The sequence below is a fragment of the Columba livia genome, chromosome 2, assembly GCF_036013475.1.
Source record: "Columba livia isolate bColLiv1 breed racing homer chromosome 2, bColLiv1.pat.W.v2, whole genome shotgun sequence".
Classification (NCBI taxonomy): domain Eukaryota; kingdom Metazoa; phylum Chordata; class Aves; order Columbiformes; family Columbidae; genus Columba; species Columba livia.
The window spans coordinates 906982-921345 of NC_088603.1; the positions used below are offsets into that span (position 1 = coordinate 906982).

General features: G+C 65.2%; 2 protein-coding genes across 2 annotated transcripts in view; one reads left to right on the forward strand and one right to left on the reverse strand.

The window, feature by feature from the left end:
* LOC102084931 (uncharacterized) overlaps window positions 1-14364 on the forward strand; it is a 38216-nt gene that overhangs the window by 11764 nt on the left and 12088 nt on the right. The window contains exons 9-15 of the mRNA XM_065055225.1: window positions 2388-3152; window positions 3559-3774; window positions 5179-5577; window positions 6416-6542; window positions 8496-8609; window positions 8778-8888; window positions 10895-11810. Of these exons, the coding sequence (XP_064911297.1) occupies window positions 2388-3152; window positions 3559-3774; window positions 5179-5577; window positions 6416-6542; window positions 8496-8609; window positions 8778-8888; window positions 10895-11810 (2648 nt within the window). The remainder of the gene's footprint in view (window positions 1-2387; window positions 3153-3558; window positions 3775-5178; window positions 5578-6415; window positions 6543-8495; window positions 8610-8777; window positions 8889-10894; window positions 11811-14364) is intronic.
* LOC102097118 (tigger transposable element-derived protein 3-like) lies at window positions 1794-4645 on the reverse strand. Its single transcript, XM_065055003.1, has 3 exons — window positions 4405-4645; window positions 4185-4307; window positions 1794-4069 (listed from the first exon to the last, which is right to left on the reverse strand). The coding sequence occupies exons 1-3, from the start codon at window positions 4436-4438 to the stop codon at window positions 2313-2315; spliced, it is 1914 nt and encodes a 637-aa protein (XP_064911075.1). The 5' UTR covers window positions 4439-4645; the 3' UTR covers window positions 1794-2312.

Consider the following 14364-nt stretch of genomic DNA (forward strand, 5'->3'; position numbering starts at 1 on the left):
GCGCGCGCCGGGGACACGCGTGCGGCCCCGCGGCTGCGCGTGCCGTTGGGGAGCGCCCGGTGAACCCGGCCCTGCACCCCCGGTGCTCCCGCACCCCCGCGGTTTGGCGTCCCGGTAGGGATACCCGGTGCATCCCTGTCTTCCAGCCCCCGAGTGCTGCATCCATCCTGCAGTTGTGCGTGCGGGTGGGGAGCGCCCGGTCAACCCGGCCCTGCACCCCCCGGTGCTCCCGCACCATTGCCGTTGTGCGTCTCGGTGGGGATCTCCGGTGCACCCCGGTCCTGCCTCCCGCCCTCCGTCCCGGCTGCTGCTGCACCCCCGTGGTTGTGTGTCCCGGTGGAGATCCCCGCTGAACGCCGGTCCTGCATCCCCCGGTGCTGCTACACCCCCGCGGTTGTGCATCCCGGTGAGAGTCCCCCGCTGCGCCCCCGGTCCTGAACCGCCGTCCTCCCGGATGCTCCTGCACCCCCGCGGTTGTTGTGCACCCCGGTCCTGCCCCCCCGAGTGCCGCATCCACCCCGCGGTTGTGCGTGCCGGTGCGGAGCTCCCAGTCAAGCTGGTCCTGCATCCCTCGGTGCTCCTGTATCCCCGCGTTTGTGCATCCCGGTGGGGATCCCCAGTGCACCCTGGTCCTGCACCCCCGCGGTTGTTCGTCCTGATGAGGATCCCCCGGTGCACTCCGGTCCTGTCCCCCCAGTGCTGCTGCACCCCCGCAATTGTGCGTCCCTGCACCCCCCAAGTGACTCTGCATCCACATGGACAGCCCCCCGTGCACCCCCTCAGGTGCTGCCTGCACCCCCATGATGGTGCATCCTGTTGAGCACTTCCCTGAGCACCCCTGGGTGCCTCCTGCACCCCCTTCCTTTGCACTCCAATGTCCTTTGCACCCTGATGTCCTTTGCACCCCGATGCCCCCATCCGTGGCACAACCACCCCTGCACCCACAGGGGAGCCCTGTGTACCCCCATCCCTGGCCAAACTGATGGATGCACCTTGAACAGCATCCCCCAGAGCACCCTGTCCTCTGTCCCCCATGGGTGTCCTGGCACATTGTGTCCCCTGCACGCACACAGGTAACTCCTGGTGCACCTTGTACCCCATGCCCCATGCACCCTGATAGGCACCTGGGGGCACCCCATCCCCAGACGTGCCTACAGGCACCCTGATGGGGCCCCCCACCCCAGACACCCCAATGGGCACCTCCCGCCTGTCCTTACCAGGTGTGTCACAACAGCCACCATCTGCCCAAACCCCCAGTGTGCCCCTGGGCACCTCCGCTCACCCTTCCCTTGGGTCCTGGCCAAGGTCCCCCCCGGGGGGTTGTGAGGGCACCCCTGGGTGCCACAGGGCGGTGGGGACACACCTGTCCCCATCAGGGTACAGCCCAGCTGCCCCTGGTTCTCCATCCACATGCAGGGGGTTGTCCCCGTGTCTGTGCCACCTTGGGGATGCTGGTGCAGCGGGGGGCAGCAGTGGCCACCATGTGTCAGGGACAGGGTGCCCAGGGTGCCTCTTGGGGCACAGTCCCACATCCATGGGGGGGCTGTGCAGGGGTCGTCAGCCAGGTCCCCACTGCCCGCAGGTGCTGGCTGTGGCCCTGGTACCCACGTGGGGACAGCGCACAGCGGGGTGCGTGGGGGCCCAGGAGTGACGCGGTGTCACCAGGCCAAGGGGTCCGTGTCCCCGAGGAGGGGAACGGGAGGTTTGCAGTGGCCCCCGCCAGCCCCAGGGGCTCTCTCTGGCTCACGGCGGAGTTTGAAGAGACGTTAAAATATGACAAACACCACTTGTGCTGCGTTTTGCTGAATTCTGCCTTTTTAATGCCTGGCGCAAACCTCTGGGCACCTCGTGGTGACAACAGCCAGTGTCACCCGGTACCCCGAGCCCTTGTGGGAAGGAGCCGCTGCCCCCAGCATGGGGACACGGCAGCACCGCCCCATGTCCCCCCACCCCAGCACAAACTACCCCACTCAGGGCAATCCCCCCAGGGCAGCTCCACAACAGCTGCCGCCTACAGCCGCCCCCGGGAGGAGGTTTTGGCAGTGGGTTCATCCCCCGGCGCTGCCTCCGCCAGCCCCCGGCACTGCCCCGAGGGGCGGCATCCAGAGCGTGGTGGCTCCGCAGCCCCAAACACGGTGCTCCCCACTGGGCACCCGCTTTGCCCCTGAGCCGTGCGGGCCCACAGCAAACCCCACGGCACAACTCACACAGCACAGCTGCAGGGGACAGTGCCAGCGTCCAGTGGCAGCCCCAATGAGCACCGATCCCCAGCGCGTGCACCGGCGGGCCCAGGCGCGTGCTGGCTGCTCCGCTCACTGCTGGGGAGGGGTGTCCCCGCTGGGGGCTCCCCCGGCGCTGGCCGACACCATGTGCACCACGTCCTCCAGCTCGTAGAAGGCCTGGAAGAGCTCTGGAGAGGTGGCCCGGCACTCCAGGTACCGCCGCAGCGTGGCCAGGCTCCCCCAGACCTCCCGCTCCGAGGGGCAGGGCTGCACCGCTGCCGGTTCTCCCGTGTCCTCTGCCATCCCCTCATCCCCGTCCGCCTGCTCCTCATCGCGCTCCAGCTCCTCGTCCATCAGCGCGCGGTGGTCCAGCTGCTCATGGCCGAACGCCAGGGCCTCGGTGTCGGCGCTGATGCCGGCGGCACGGAAGCAGCTGGTGATGAGCCCCGCATGCACGTCGCCCCAGGCTTGCGCCAGCATGTGCAGGACATCCAGGAGGGTTGGCTGCCCCGTGCTGCACTCCACCGGTGGCCACCGCAGCAGCCGGCGCCGGTAGTGGCCCTTGAGGTCGCTGGTGATGCCACGGTCCAGGGGCTGGGCCAGTGTGGCAGCCGGTGGCACGAACACCATCCTGATGTTGGAGAGCTGGAGGTACGGGTGCGCCTCGTGCTTGGCGAGGAGGAGGAGGATGCTCTTCCCCCGCCGCCGCATCCCCTCGTTGAGCTCCTGCAGCCACTCGGTGAACAGGGACGCCGTCACGGCGGCCAGGCTGCCGGCACGGTAGCTCCAGGGCATCTGCCCCAGGTTGACCGCACGCAGGCAGCGGGGCCGGGGGGTGTCCCCCACCACCCGCAGCGGCACCTTCTCCGAGCCGTCGGCGTTGGCGCAGAGCAGCAGCGTCAGCCGGTCGCCGGTGCTCTCACCAGTGGGGTAGACAACCCCGGTCTCGCCACAGGCGTAGATCTCTGAGGGCGCGTAGCTGCGGAGGAGCCCGGGCAGCACCGCGCTGGCCCAGCGCTCAGCCGTGGGCTGCTCCGTGTCCTCCTCCCCTGCCGGCGGCTGCTGGCAGGCGAGGCTGTGGCAAGCCCCAAAGCGGGGCAGCCACGCGCTGCTGGGCTCCGGCTCGGGCCGGCGCGGTGCCCTGGCGAGCGGTTTGGCCGTGAGCGGGAGGAGGGGCCCTGTGCCGGGCAGGTCGGCGGCGCGGGCGCCCTCCACCCAGCGCAGCAGAGCAGCCTCGAGGGCCGCGTCCTTCCCTTCCCGCCGGCGCTTGCGCTCGGGGTCACCGTGGCGGTGCCACTCGCTCAGGATCCGCTCCCTGTTCTTGATGATGCGGCAGATCTGGGGCTGCGACACCCCGAAGCGCTTGGCCAGCTCGTTCTGCGACACCTTGGGCCCCTCCAGCATCTCCAGCACCCGCACCTTCTCCGTCAGCGACAGCTCCTTCCGCTCCTTCCGCGGTGCCGCTGCCGGGCCCCCCTCTGCCAGCCCCGGGGCCCGGCCGTGGCTGCCCGTGGCCCCCGTCTCGCCGAAGCCTCTCCCGCAGCGGCCGCAGGTGTAGCCGCGCTCGCTGCCGCGCTCCCGCCGGTGCCGCACCAGGTCTGGCTTCTGCGCCAAGCCTCGGCCGCACTCGGCGCACTCCCCGGGGCGGCAGCGGCGGCTCTCCAGGGCCGGGGGCAGCGGGGCGAACCCCCCGTTAGCGGGCCCGGGCTCGGCGGTGCCGCAGTAGGTGCAGCCGTGCCCCCGCAGCGGGCCGGGCAGGTCGCCGGGGCCGGCGAGTGGGGCCGGGGGGCAGCCGGGCGGCGGGGACACCCCCTCCTCCCTCTTCACCTCCTTCCCCGGCCAGGGCCCTGCGGGGACGGGAGCGCGTCGGGGGTCACCCCGCACCGGACCCGCCCGCCGGTTCGGCGGGACCGAGCCCACCCCCCGCCCCGCTCCCGCCCGGTTCCCCGGTGTCCCGCTCACCCTGGGAGGGGCCGGCGGGCGCCGCGTGCGGCCCGGGGCGCCGGTGCTCCCCGCAGGGCCCCCCCGCCGCCGCCTCCCCGCGCTCCACCTCGGCCAGGATGTCGGGTTTGGTGACGGCGAGACCTGCACGGGGATAACGGGAGGGGCGGCGGGTGATGCCGCCGGTGATCCCCCGTGGGGTGGGGACACCGACGGTCCCGCGTTGATCGCGGAGCCTCACCCAGGGCGACGGGGTGGTCCCGGTCCTCCTTCATGGCACCGGCCCGATCCTCGGGGAGACGCGGCGGCTGCTCCCAGTGCTGCTCCCGGCGAGGCCTCACCTGCGGGAGGGCGGTGAAGGACGCGACGCACCGGGACGGTTGGCGGCAGGCCGGCGGCGAGCCCGCCGAGCCCCGCGGTGCCGGTGCCGCTGCCGTACCTGGGCCAGGCCCCGCCCCCTCCCGTCCGCTCGCGCCCGGCGCAGCCCCGGCCCCGCCCCCGTCCCGCGCGCTCCCGCTGCCGCTGGCGGGAGCGCGCGCACGGGCACACCCCGCCCCGCTCTACCCACCTATTGGTCCGCCACCAGCGGGCGCCGCGCGGATTGGCCGAGCCGTCACCCAATCAGCGCGCGGTCGGGGGTGCGGCGCTGACGGCTGTTCCCTCCCGGTGAGCGGCGGTCCGCCCCGCCGCTAGGTGTCGCCGCGGCCCCGCCCGCCGCCGCTCCCAGCGTGCCCCGCGCTCTCGGCATGGCCGCTCTGCCCCGCCGCTGCTGAGGAGGCGCCGCCGCTGCCCGCCCCGCTTCGCTCCGCTGCCCCCGCCGCCGCACCCGCTGGGCCATGGCCGACTGGGCCCCCGCTCAGGTAAGCGCCGCCGCCGCCTCCCCGCCCTCCCCTTCCCCCGGAGCCGCCGCCCCCCGGCCCGGCCCCGTCTCCCGCCCCCCCGCGCCTGAGGCCTCTCGGCCCCGCTCCCCCCGCGGCCCGGCCGGCGGAACCAGGCCCCGTGTGTGCGCCCGCAGGAGCTGGACTGGAGGATGGAGTCGCAGGAGCTGGCCCTGGAGCAGCCGCTGGCCGCCCCCGAGCAGAGCCCCGGCGCCAAGCCCGAGTCCCCGGCCGAGGAGCTCTCCCTGACGCTGGTCACCGAGATCCAGACCGTGGACAGGAAGGTGGACACGCAGGCCGCCCAGCTCATGAACCTGGAGGGCAGGATGAGGATGGCGGAGACGAAGCTGATCGGCTGCGAGAAGACGGCGGTGGAATTCGGGAACCAGCTGGAGAGCAAGTGGACAGCGCTGGGCACCCTCATCCAGGAGTACGGGCAGCTGCAGCGGCGCCTGGAGAACATGGAGAACCTGCTGAAGAACAGAAACTTCTGGATCCTGCGGCTGCCCCCTGGGGCGAAGGGAGAAGTCCCCAAGGTAACGGTGTCCCGTCCGGTTGTTGTTCTGTCCCCATCTGGTTGTTGTTCTGTCCCCATCTGGTTGTTGTTCTGCATGTTCCCCGTGTTCATGATGCAGCTTCCCTGTGGCAATGTCGTCTTGGTGAGAGGTATCACCAGAGGCACCGGAATCACCTCAGGGCTCAAAACGGTGGCCAGAGGGTCAGGAGGATCAGCTCAGGACAAAGGAGACCTTGAGGTGCTGGAGCGAGTGCAGAGAAGGGAACGGAGCTGGGAGGGGCTGGAGCACAAGTGTGATGGAGCGGCTGAGGGACCTGGGGGGTTCAGCTGGAGAACAGGAGCTGAGGGGAGACAGGGACACAAAGAAACGGCCTCAAGTTGCCCAGGGGAGGTTGAGGTTGGATCTGGGAACAATTTCTTCCCCAAAGGGCTGTGGGGCATTGAACAGGCTGCCCAGGGCAGTGCTGGAGTCACCAGCCCTGGAGGGCTGGACAGACGGACATGAGGTTCTCAGGACATGGGGCAGTGCCGGGGTGGGGTAACGCTGGGACTCGATGATCTTGAGGGGCTTTTCCAACCAAAACGATTCTCTAATGAGCGCAGGTCCCCTTGCGTTAGTTACGCACAAGGCTCAGCCCCGTGTGCCCGCCCGGGTTTGGTAACGTCCCCAGTTCCTCTTCAGAGGCTGAACTGCTCAGAAATGAAGTGAGGAAGAGTCCGTGCCAGGCACCGTGCGCAGGACGTCGCCCACGCGGAACCGTCTTGTGCAGCCCTTGAGGATTTTGAATGATAAAACATCCCCTGGGTGTTTTCTTCAGGAAACAAACCAACCAAGCGTACGGTGCCTCTAATTGCAGGTCCCCGTGGCGTTCAATGATGCTTCGTTTAACTTCGAGGAGGAGGACTGGAAGAGCCTGAACGAGTGGCAGAAGGAGCTCTACAGGCACATCATGAAAGGAAACTACGAGGCCGTCATCTCGATGGGTAAAGACGAGCAGGGCTTCAGCTGCCACAGGTTTTCCCAGATGGGAACTGCAGCTGCACCTGCGGGACTGGGGAGTGGAGAGGGTGTGCGGGGTGGGAATTAGTTCAGTTTGACGGTGATGGATGTCCCGAGTGTCACCGCAGTGACCACAGCTCCCTGATGGTCTCTGAGTGAGCACTTGGGTTGTGAGGAGGAGGGAGAGGAGAGAAACCCTGAGCACAGGACACACACGGAGCTGCTGGAGAGGGGCCAGAGCAGCCCCAGGAATGACCCGAGGCTGGAACAGCTCTGCTGGGGACAGGGGAGAGAGCTGGGGGTTCAGCTGGAGAAGAGAAGCTCCGGGGAGACCTGAGTGCGGCCTTTCTGTGCTTAAAAGGGGCCAATAAAGATGGGGACAGATTTTGAGCAGGGCCTGTTGTGACAGGACAAGGGGTGATGGTTTAAACTGAAGGAGGGAGATTCAGGCCGGACCTGAGGAAGGAATTGTTGCCCTGAGGGTGGTGAGAGCCTGGCCCAGGTACCCAGAGAGGTGGTGGATGAACCATCCCTGAGGCATCCCAGGCCAGGCTGGACGGGCTCTGAGCACCCTGAGCTGGTGACGATGTCCCTGTCATGGCAGGGGGGGCACTGGGGGCTGGGGAGGTCCCTTCAACCCAAACTGTTCTGATTCTGTGGTTCTAGGACAGGGAAGGGGGAGTTCATCACGCGAAGCTCCCCAGATCCACTGCGCTGGGTGCCTCCGCCTGCTCGCTGCTCAGTACCTGGCAGCAGAGGGGTGTCCTGCCCCCCAGCTTCCTTCCAGCCCCCTCTGTCCTGTCCCCCCTGCTTCTCAGCTTTCTGTGGGAGAGAAACGTGAGGTTTGGCAGCTGCGTCCATGCTCTGTCTGACCGCGGCCTCAGCCCAGGAACGTTTCTTGCGCAAGCGGTTGCGATATCTGCTCCTGTATTGCCGGGGAGAAGCGCCCGGCTCAGGGCAGCGCGTTCGCAGCCGAACAAGCGTTCTCTGCTCGCTCCATCGTGTGCCGGCTGCGGGGGTTCCCTGGCGGGAACACGTTCCCTTCACAGACACCTGTGTGTTGTGAGAAATGATTTTGCTGTGGCCGCACACCAGCGGCAGAGCGACAGCTCCTCCCTGTGCTGTGCAGGCCCAACTCAGGCCTTTTGTCCTGTTTTGTTTTGTTTTGTTTTCACATTTCTTCCTCTGTTTTTTTTGGTGTTTTTGGACAGAGGTTTTCTGCCGTCCCTGTGCCGGGGACAGAGCTGAAGGATAAATAGTGCCTGCCCCGTTCTGTTTAAAAACCAATCCCGCATCCTGTGCTGGAGGCGCAGGAACGCCACGGTCCCGCTGAAGGGGATCTGTGGATCTGAGCTTAGATTCTAAGCCTGAGCTTAGAAAAACCTACCTGTGCTTCATCTGAAGGTTTCCTTTGAGCGATGAGGTTTAGGGGTTCAGCCCTCGCAAAGGCGAACGGCTCCGCAGCGGTGGGAACGAGCGCCCAGAGCTCGCGCTGGTTTGGAGATGAAGTTTTGCGCTCCCCGCCCCGGGAGAGATGGTGACTGTCCCCTTTCCCCCACCCACGTCCACGAGCAGCCGCTGGGCGGACGAGTGGGACGGAGCGGCCCTGGCTGGAGGGAACCGCCTGGGGAGGGCACTTCCCCTGCGGCCGCTGTGACAGCTCTGCCGCTGTCCCCGAGCTGGAGTCCCCTTTGCAATGGATCTGCGGACCTTAGCGGAGCGAGGACGAGGAAGGAAGCCTGGAGGTAAGCACGGCCGCGGTTCCTCCTTCCCCAGGGCCCGGGTGAGCGGTGCAGAGAGCAGCTTCTTGAGCCTCTCCTTCCATCCCCGTCACCTCCAGCAGCGCAGGAAGGTTGTTGGGCGAAGGCTGGAGAGTCTCTCCCGTGCGGGGGTGAAGGAAACGCTCTGATCCTCCTTGTTTTTTCTTTTACATGCAGATGCTGCCATTTCAAAGCCCGACCTCCTGTCCCGCATTGAGCAAGGCGAGGATCCCGGTGCGGAGGATCAGGATGACTCGGAGGGAGGAGAGTCCCCCACAGAGCCTAGCACCGGTGAGCCACCCGGTTCCTGGGCCTCGGCGGGAGGTGACGAGCGGACACGTGGCTCCCAGCACTCTCCTGCTCGCCTCTTCTGTTGCTTTTCTTACCTGATGTGACCATCTCTCCTGAAATAAAGCAGGCACGAGCGTAAACTCCTGTTGTTCTCTCTATTGCACACAGAGTTTTCCTTTCCTGGTCCCAATGACAGCTCGTGGAGTAAATACGAAGACACTCTGGTGGAAAGCCACGAGGGCTCCGAGGAAGAGGAGAGCATGGAGGTCCCTGGTAGCTGTGAGTGACAGCGCAGAGCCGGGCCCCGCGCTGCGCAGGGGGCAGGGGGAAGCGGGCGTGGGTTTTCGGGGTTGCCCGGGGTGAGCTGGGCTCTGCCGGGGGCTCTGCCGGGGGCTCTGCCGGGGGCTCTGCCGGGCTCCCCGCGAGGCTCGGGGCGGCAGCCGGGGCTGGCGATCCGCACGTGCGGCACACCAGCTGTACAGGCAGCCGGGGCTGGCGATCCGCACGTGCGGCACACCAGCTGTACAGGCAGCCGGGGCTGGCGAGGGGCTGCGGATCGCCCGTGCGGGGCCGCCGCCCGCCGTCAGGTCGTGTGTTCGGCCAGCCTTGGCGCGGAGGTGAGCGGCAGCGAGCTTCAATGGCATGGGCAGCAAAGCTCTTGAAGTCTTTTCCAGATGTGTAAAGCGATATTTCTCACAGCCTTCTCTGTCAGGCTGCTTGTGGCGCAGCACTTGTGGCCTTGTCACTGCCTGTCGCTGCGGGTCCCTGCTCTGGAGCAGGGGCACTTGTGAGCCGCGTTGGCACGCGGCCCGCGCTGGACGTGCCTCTGGCTTCCCGGCCCCGCTCCCACAGCAGCTCAGCTCTCCTGGCCTGTGCTGTCCCAGAGCTTCAGCCTGACACAAACCAAGCGGCCCGTTTTCAGGCTGCACAGTTAGACATCTAGCGAAGGGATGAGCAGACAAAGAGCCCGTGATACTGCTGAGCAGTCTGCTCTGGGCACACAAATGCTCGGCACAGCATCACCCGTGCTCTTCAGCCCTTTTCTCCATGTCCCCAGGTCCTTCGGGCGCTTTTCAGGGCCCTTGGCAGTCACTTTGAGTTACCGTTTATGCCATGGGGCATCCCCTGGCAGTACAAGCCCAGAAGAAAGAGGTTTTATTCCCTACTCTTCATTTTTCTTTGCCTTTACCCTAAACCACCTTTTAAAGACCTGTTCTGCTTTGCCTCCTGCTGAGGAACACGCTTTTTGTCTAGCTCTGTGTAGAGACCCTGTCCTACTGTCTGAGCTTTCCCAAGGAGCCTTTGTCGGTGATGTGGATGAGGGGATGCAGCGCACCCCCAGTGAGTTTGCAGACACACGGGCTCGGGTGGGAGTGTTGATCTGCGTGAGGGCAGGAGGCTCCACAGAGAAATCTGGACCAGCTGGATCGATGGGCTGAGCCCGGTTTTCAGAGGGTCACCAAGGCCACGTGCCGGGTCCCGCACGTGGGTCGCAACAACCCCGTGAACGCTGCAGCTGGGGAACAGCGGCTGGAAAAGGAGCTGGGGTGTTGGTGCCAGCGGCTGAACATGAGCCAGAGGGTGCCCAGGTGGCCAAGAGGCCACAGCGTCCTGGCTGGTACCAGCACCGGTGTGGCCAGCGGGACCAGGGCAGTGACCGTCCCTGTGCTGGGACCTGGGGAGGCCAAACCGCAAATTCTGGGGGCAGTTTTGGGCCACTCGCGCCAGGAAAGGCCTTGAGGTGCTGGAGCGAGTGGAGAGAAGGGAACGGAGCTGGTGAGGGGCTGGAGCACAAGTGTGATGGAGCGGCTGAGGGACCTGGGGGGTTCAGCTGGAGAACAGGAGCTGAGGGGAGACAGGGACACAAAGAAACGGCCTCAAGTTGCCCAGGGGAGGTTGAGGTTGGATGTGGGAACAATTTCTTCCCCAAAGGGCTGTGGGGCATTGGAACAGGCTGCCCAGGGCAGTGCTGGAGTCACCAGCCCTGGAGGGCTGGACAGACGGACATGAGGTTCTCAGGACATGGGGCAGTGCTAGATTTAGGTTACTGTTGGAGTTGATGAGCTTGATGGTCTTTTTCAGCCTAAATAGTTCTGTAATTCCACATCAAAGTCCTTTGGCTTTGTTTCCATTCCCGTACTGGTCGGTAGCTCCGAGCCGGGACTGCAGCCCCGTAGTGCCCGGTGCGTGTGACGCAGAGGCCACCTCTGCCCTGAGAGCTGCAGTCTAAATAATGAGGCTGTTCTTATCTCAAAGAAATGACACGAATGTCTCTGCTCTGCCAGATGAACAGCAGTGTGACGAGGAAGATCCCGAAAGCCTCAAGCTCTCCGACTCCTTGTCAGGAAAGTGGGAAGAAGTTTTCTCGAGCCCGGAAGAAGAGATGAAGCCAAGCGGCAAGAACCGCAGCGGATCGGCCCCGCAGCAGAGAACCGCGACGGGCAACGGGCTGAGGCGTTCCGCTCGCCGGGGGAGGGACTTGGCCAAGAAGGACGTTCCCGAGGACCTGGCCGCGGTGGAGGGGCCGTACATCTGCTGCGAGTGCGGGCAGAGCTTCCTGGACAAGGAGCTCTTCACCGCCCACCAGAAAGCGCACGCCGAGGAGGAGGCCTGCACGTCGCTGGAGCACGGAGAAGCCTTCCGGCAGAAAGCCAAAGCCACCCCTACGAAAGCCCAGGGGCCCTCCCGCTCCAAACCCTCCAAGCGCCCCGACGGGGAGAAAAGCTCCGGTTTCAAGTACGGCTTCGTCCGGCACCAGGTGAACAACACGGTGGAGAGGCCCTACACCTGCTCGCAGTGCAAGGAGAGCTTCAGCCTGGAAGTCAGCCTGATCCTGCACCAGAAGCTGCACACCGGGAAGGGCGACGGGCCGCTGACGTGCACCTACTGCGGGAAGGACTTCCGAGACCTCTCCAAAGCCATCCGGCACCAGCGCATCCACACCGGCGAGCGGCCCTACCAGTGCACGGCCTGCGGCAAGAGCTTCATCCGCCGCGACCACCTCATCAAACACTGGCGGGTCCACACCGGGGAGACCCCCTACCAGTGCCCCGTCTGCGGGAAGCATTTCCGCTACAAAGAGTCTCTCAACTGCCACCAGAAAATCCACTCCCGCAACCCGCCGCCCATGGAGGATTCGCAGCACAGTCTGGAGTCGGCGACCCAAACCGGCGATTTCTGCGTGAAAAAAGAAACTAAGGAGTAGCGCCCGGTGGGGGCCGGGCCGGAGGCGCTCGCGGTGACGGTGACGGTCGAGCAGGTGGATGTGCAGCGTGGTGGGAGGTGAACTCGTATCGCAGCTAATCCATGTGGTCATGCTAACCAAGCCCGCTTTGTCGAAGCAGCAAAGCAGTTCCTCTTAAAAAACACACAAACTCTGATGGGGCGGCCCAGGCACCTCTCGGACCCCGCGGGGTGACGTGGGACTGCCCGGCGGCCCGGCGCATCCTGGCTGTCCCGACGCAGGGTGGGATCTTCGCCTGTGGAGAAGAACCCCGAGCGATTCTCCGGGGTGCGTATTTAGCAGGCGTTTCCCCACCGATCTTTGTGCATACTCGGGAGTGACGAGCTTTCGCTTTCTTCTTTCCGCTCCTTTCACACCGCGAGGCCGGAGGCGCCGGGGAGGGCAGGACGGTGCCGGTGCCCGTTCCCGGTGCCGATCCCGGTGCCGCTCCCCAGCGCCTTGTCGCGTTCCCAACGGCAGCGCCGCGCTGCAGGGCCAGGGCTGGGATGCACCGAGGGAGGCAGACAGGTGGGTTAGGAGCACGGTGTAGGATTTGTCAGAGGCGGAAGAGGCGAGGGCGAGGTGAGGAGGAGCAGGTGCAGGAGAGCTGGGCAGGAGAAGGGGCTGAGGAGGAGGGAGGGGCACGTGCGGGGTGCGGTTGGGTCGCTCGCCCGCGGAGGACGCGTCTCTGTTCTTTGGAGGGGTTTTTCTGGTCCCAGCCGCGTTGTCGTTTCCCTCGGCCCGAGGGAGCGGAGCGGCTGCTCCGTCACACGGACTCCTGTCAATGAAGGCGATTTTATTGCTATTTTTTAACTGGGTTTGGTCTCACACTCAGGTAAGTCAGATGAGTGAAAGCAACTTCTCCTAACCCCTGTAAAGAGCTGTTTGGTTTTTAGTTAATCTAGAAGTGGTATATTATTATTATTATTATTAATTATTATTATAATACTACAAGGAAATGCGTGACACTATATTCCACAGTTGATCTAAAGCACTTAAATGTATGAGATAACTGACCAGAGTTTTTCCTGATGTCTGTGTAAATATTGGTCGAGTTCTCGGAGCTAATTGCTGTTGTTCCTGAGGTGGCTCTAAGTGGTGTCTGTGTGTCGTCAGCTGCTGGTTCGTGGTCGTGTTTTGTAATAACTTTTGTAAGTCTGTCAATACAGTGTTTTTGCGTTCCGAACCCGTCTGGGGTGCGTGGTCGCAGCCCCGCTCCCTTCGCCCCCTCGCTGTTTCGTCCTTGCTCGCCCCCCATGCCGTGACGCCTGCAGCACCTTTGCCCAGCGCCCGGCTGGCGTTTATTAGCGTGTTCCAGGTAATTTGCAGAACTAACGAACCGCACAAGCCGAGCGGGCTCTGCTCAAGCCTGTTACTGTCTGTGCTGAGCATCCGGGGAGCCGGGGCCGGCAAACCAAGCTGCTCGGTGCGGCACCGGGGCTGCTGTGGCCGATGTCTGGCGTTTGGGCTTCGTGTTTTGAAGCTTTTTCTCTGCTACCGCGACGGCAGACTTCGGTTTGACGTGAGCATTATGTACTGTGGGAGGTTGTGGTGGTGGCCGGCGCTGCCACGGGACAGAGCGGGACCATCCCGTGCCGGGAGAAGCGCCGGCGCGGCTGCGGCTCCGGGAGCTCGTGGACTGGCTGCAGGGGGTGAGAAGAGCCCCGGCGCTCTGCCGATGGTGCAGCCGCAGCGCCGGGGGTTTGTCTGTCACCGGACGGCACGTTCTGGCAGCCCGCAGCGCTGGAGGGACCTCGGCAAATGGGACCGGGCTCGTTCGTGCCCGTCGGAGCCACCGAGCTGGGCTGCGCTGGGTTGGCATCGCCGCTTCCTCGCTCGCACGTACCCAAACTCTTTGTACCGGGGCTGCCAATAAACTGTTCCTGCCAGGCCTGGCCCCCCGGGCAGCGCCCCGGACCTTTGTCTCGCTGCGCCGGGGCCCCGCGTGGCCCGGGGGACACTGGGGACCCGGGGCTGGGGGGACAACGGGTGCCTGTGGGGTCCCAGGAGGGTCCTGCCCTTGCCCAGGGTCCCCCAGCGCTGTCCCGGGGGGTTTTGTACCCATCATGTCACCCCTGCCTGGCCCCGGGGCCATGCCTGTTGGGGGTCACCTCTGTCCTGGGGTGTTTGTGGAGGGTGCCTGGCACAGCTCCAGCACCCCCAGCACCCTGTGTCCCACCTGTCCCCACGTCTGCTCGCTGGTGTCCTGCACTGCAGGGTGCGGGGGCACACACTGCACTTGCAGAAGCTCTAGGAGCTGGAGCGGGGGCCCCAGGCGGATCCACTGCACAGACCCCAATGGGCAGATCAGATCCCCCCACGCTCCAAGGAACCGGGGGGGCTGGGAGGGGACAAAGCATCGATCCAGCGCTCAAGCACAGGGTGACGGCTGCTGGCGGCAGCGAGGCTGAGCACATGGAGACACCGTAAATATCCACGTATGTATGTTTATGGTGTGTACATGCGCTGTGGGTATGTGCATATATATATATACATATACATACATGGCCAGGAGCCCAGATCAGACACGCA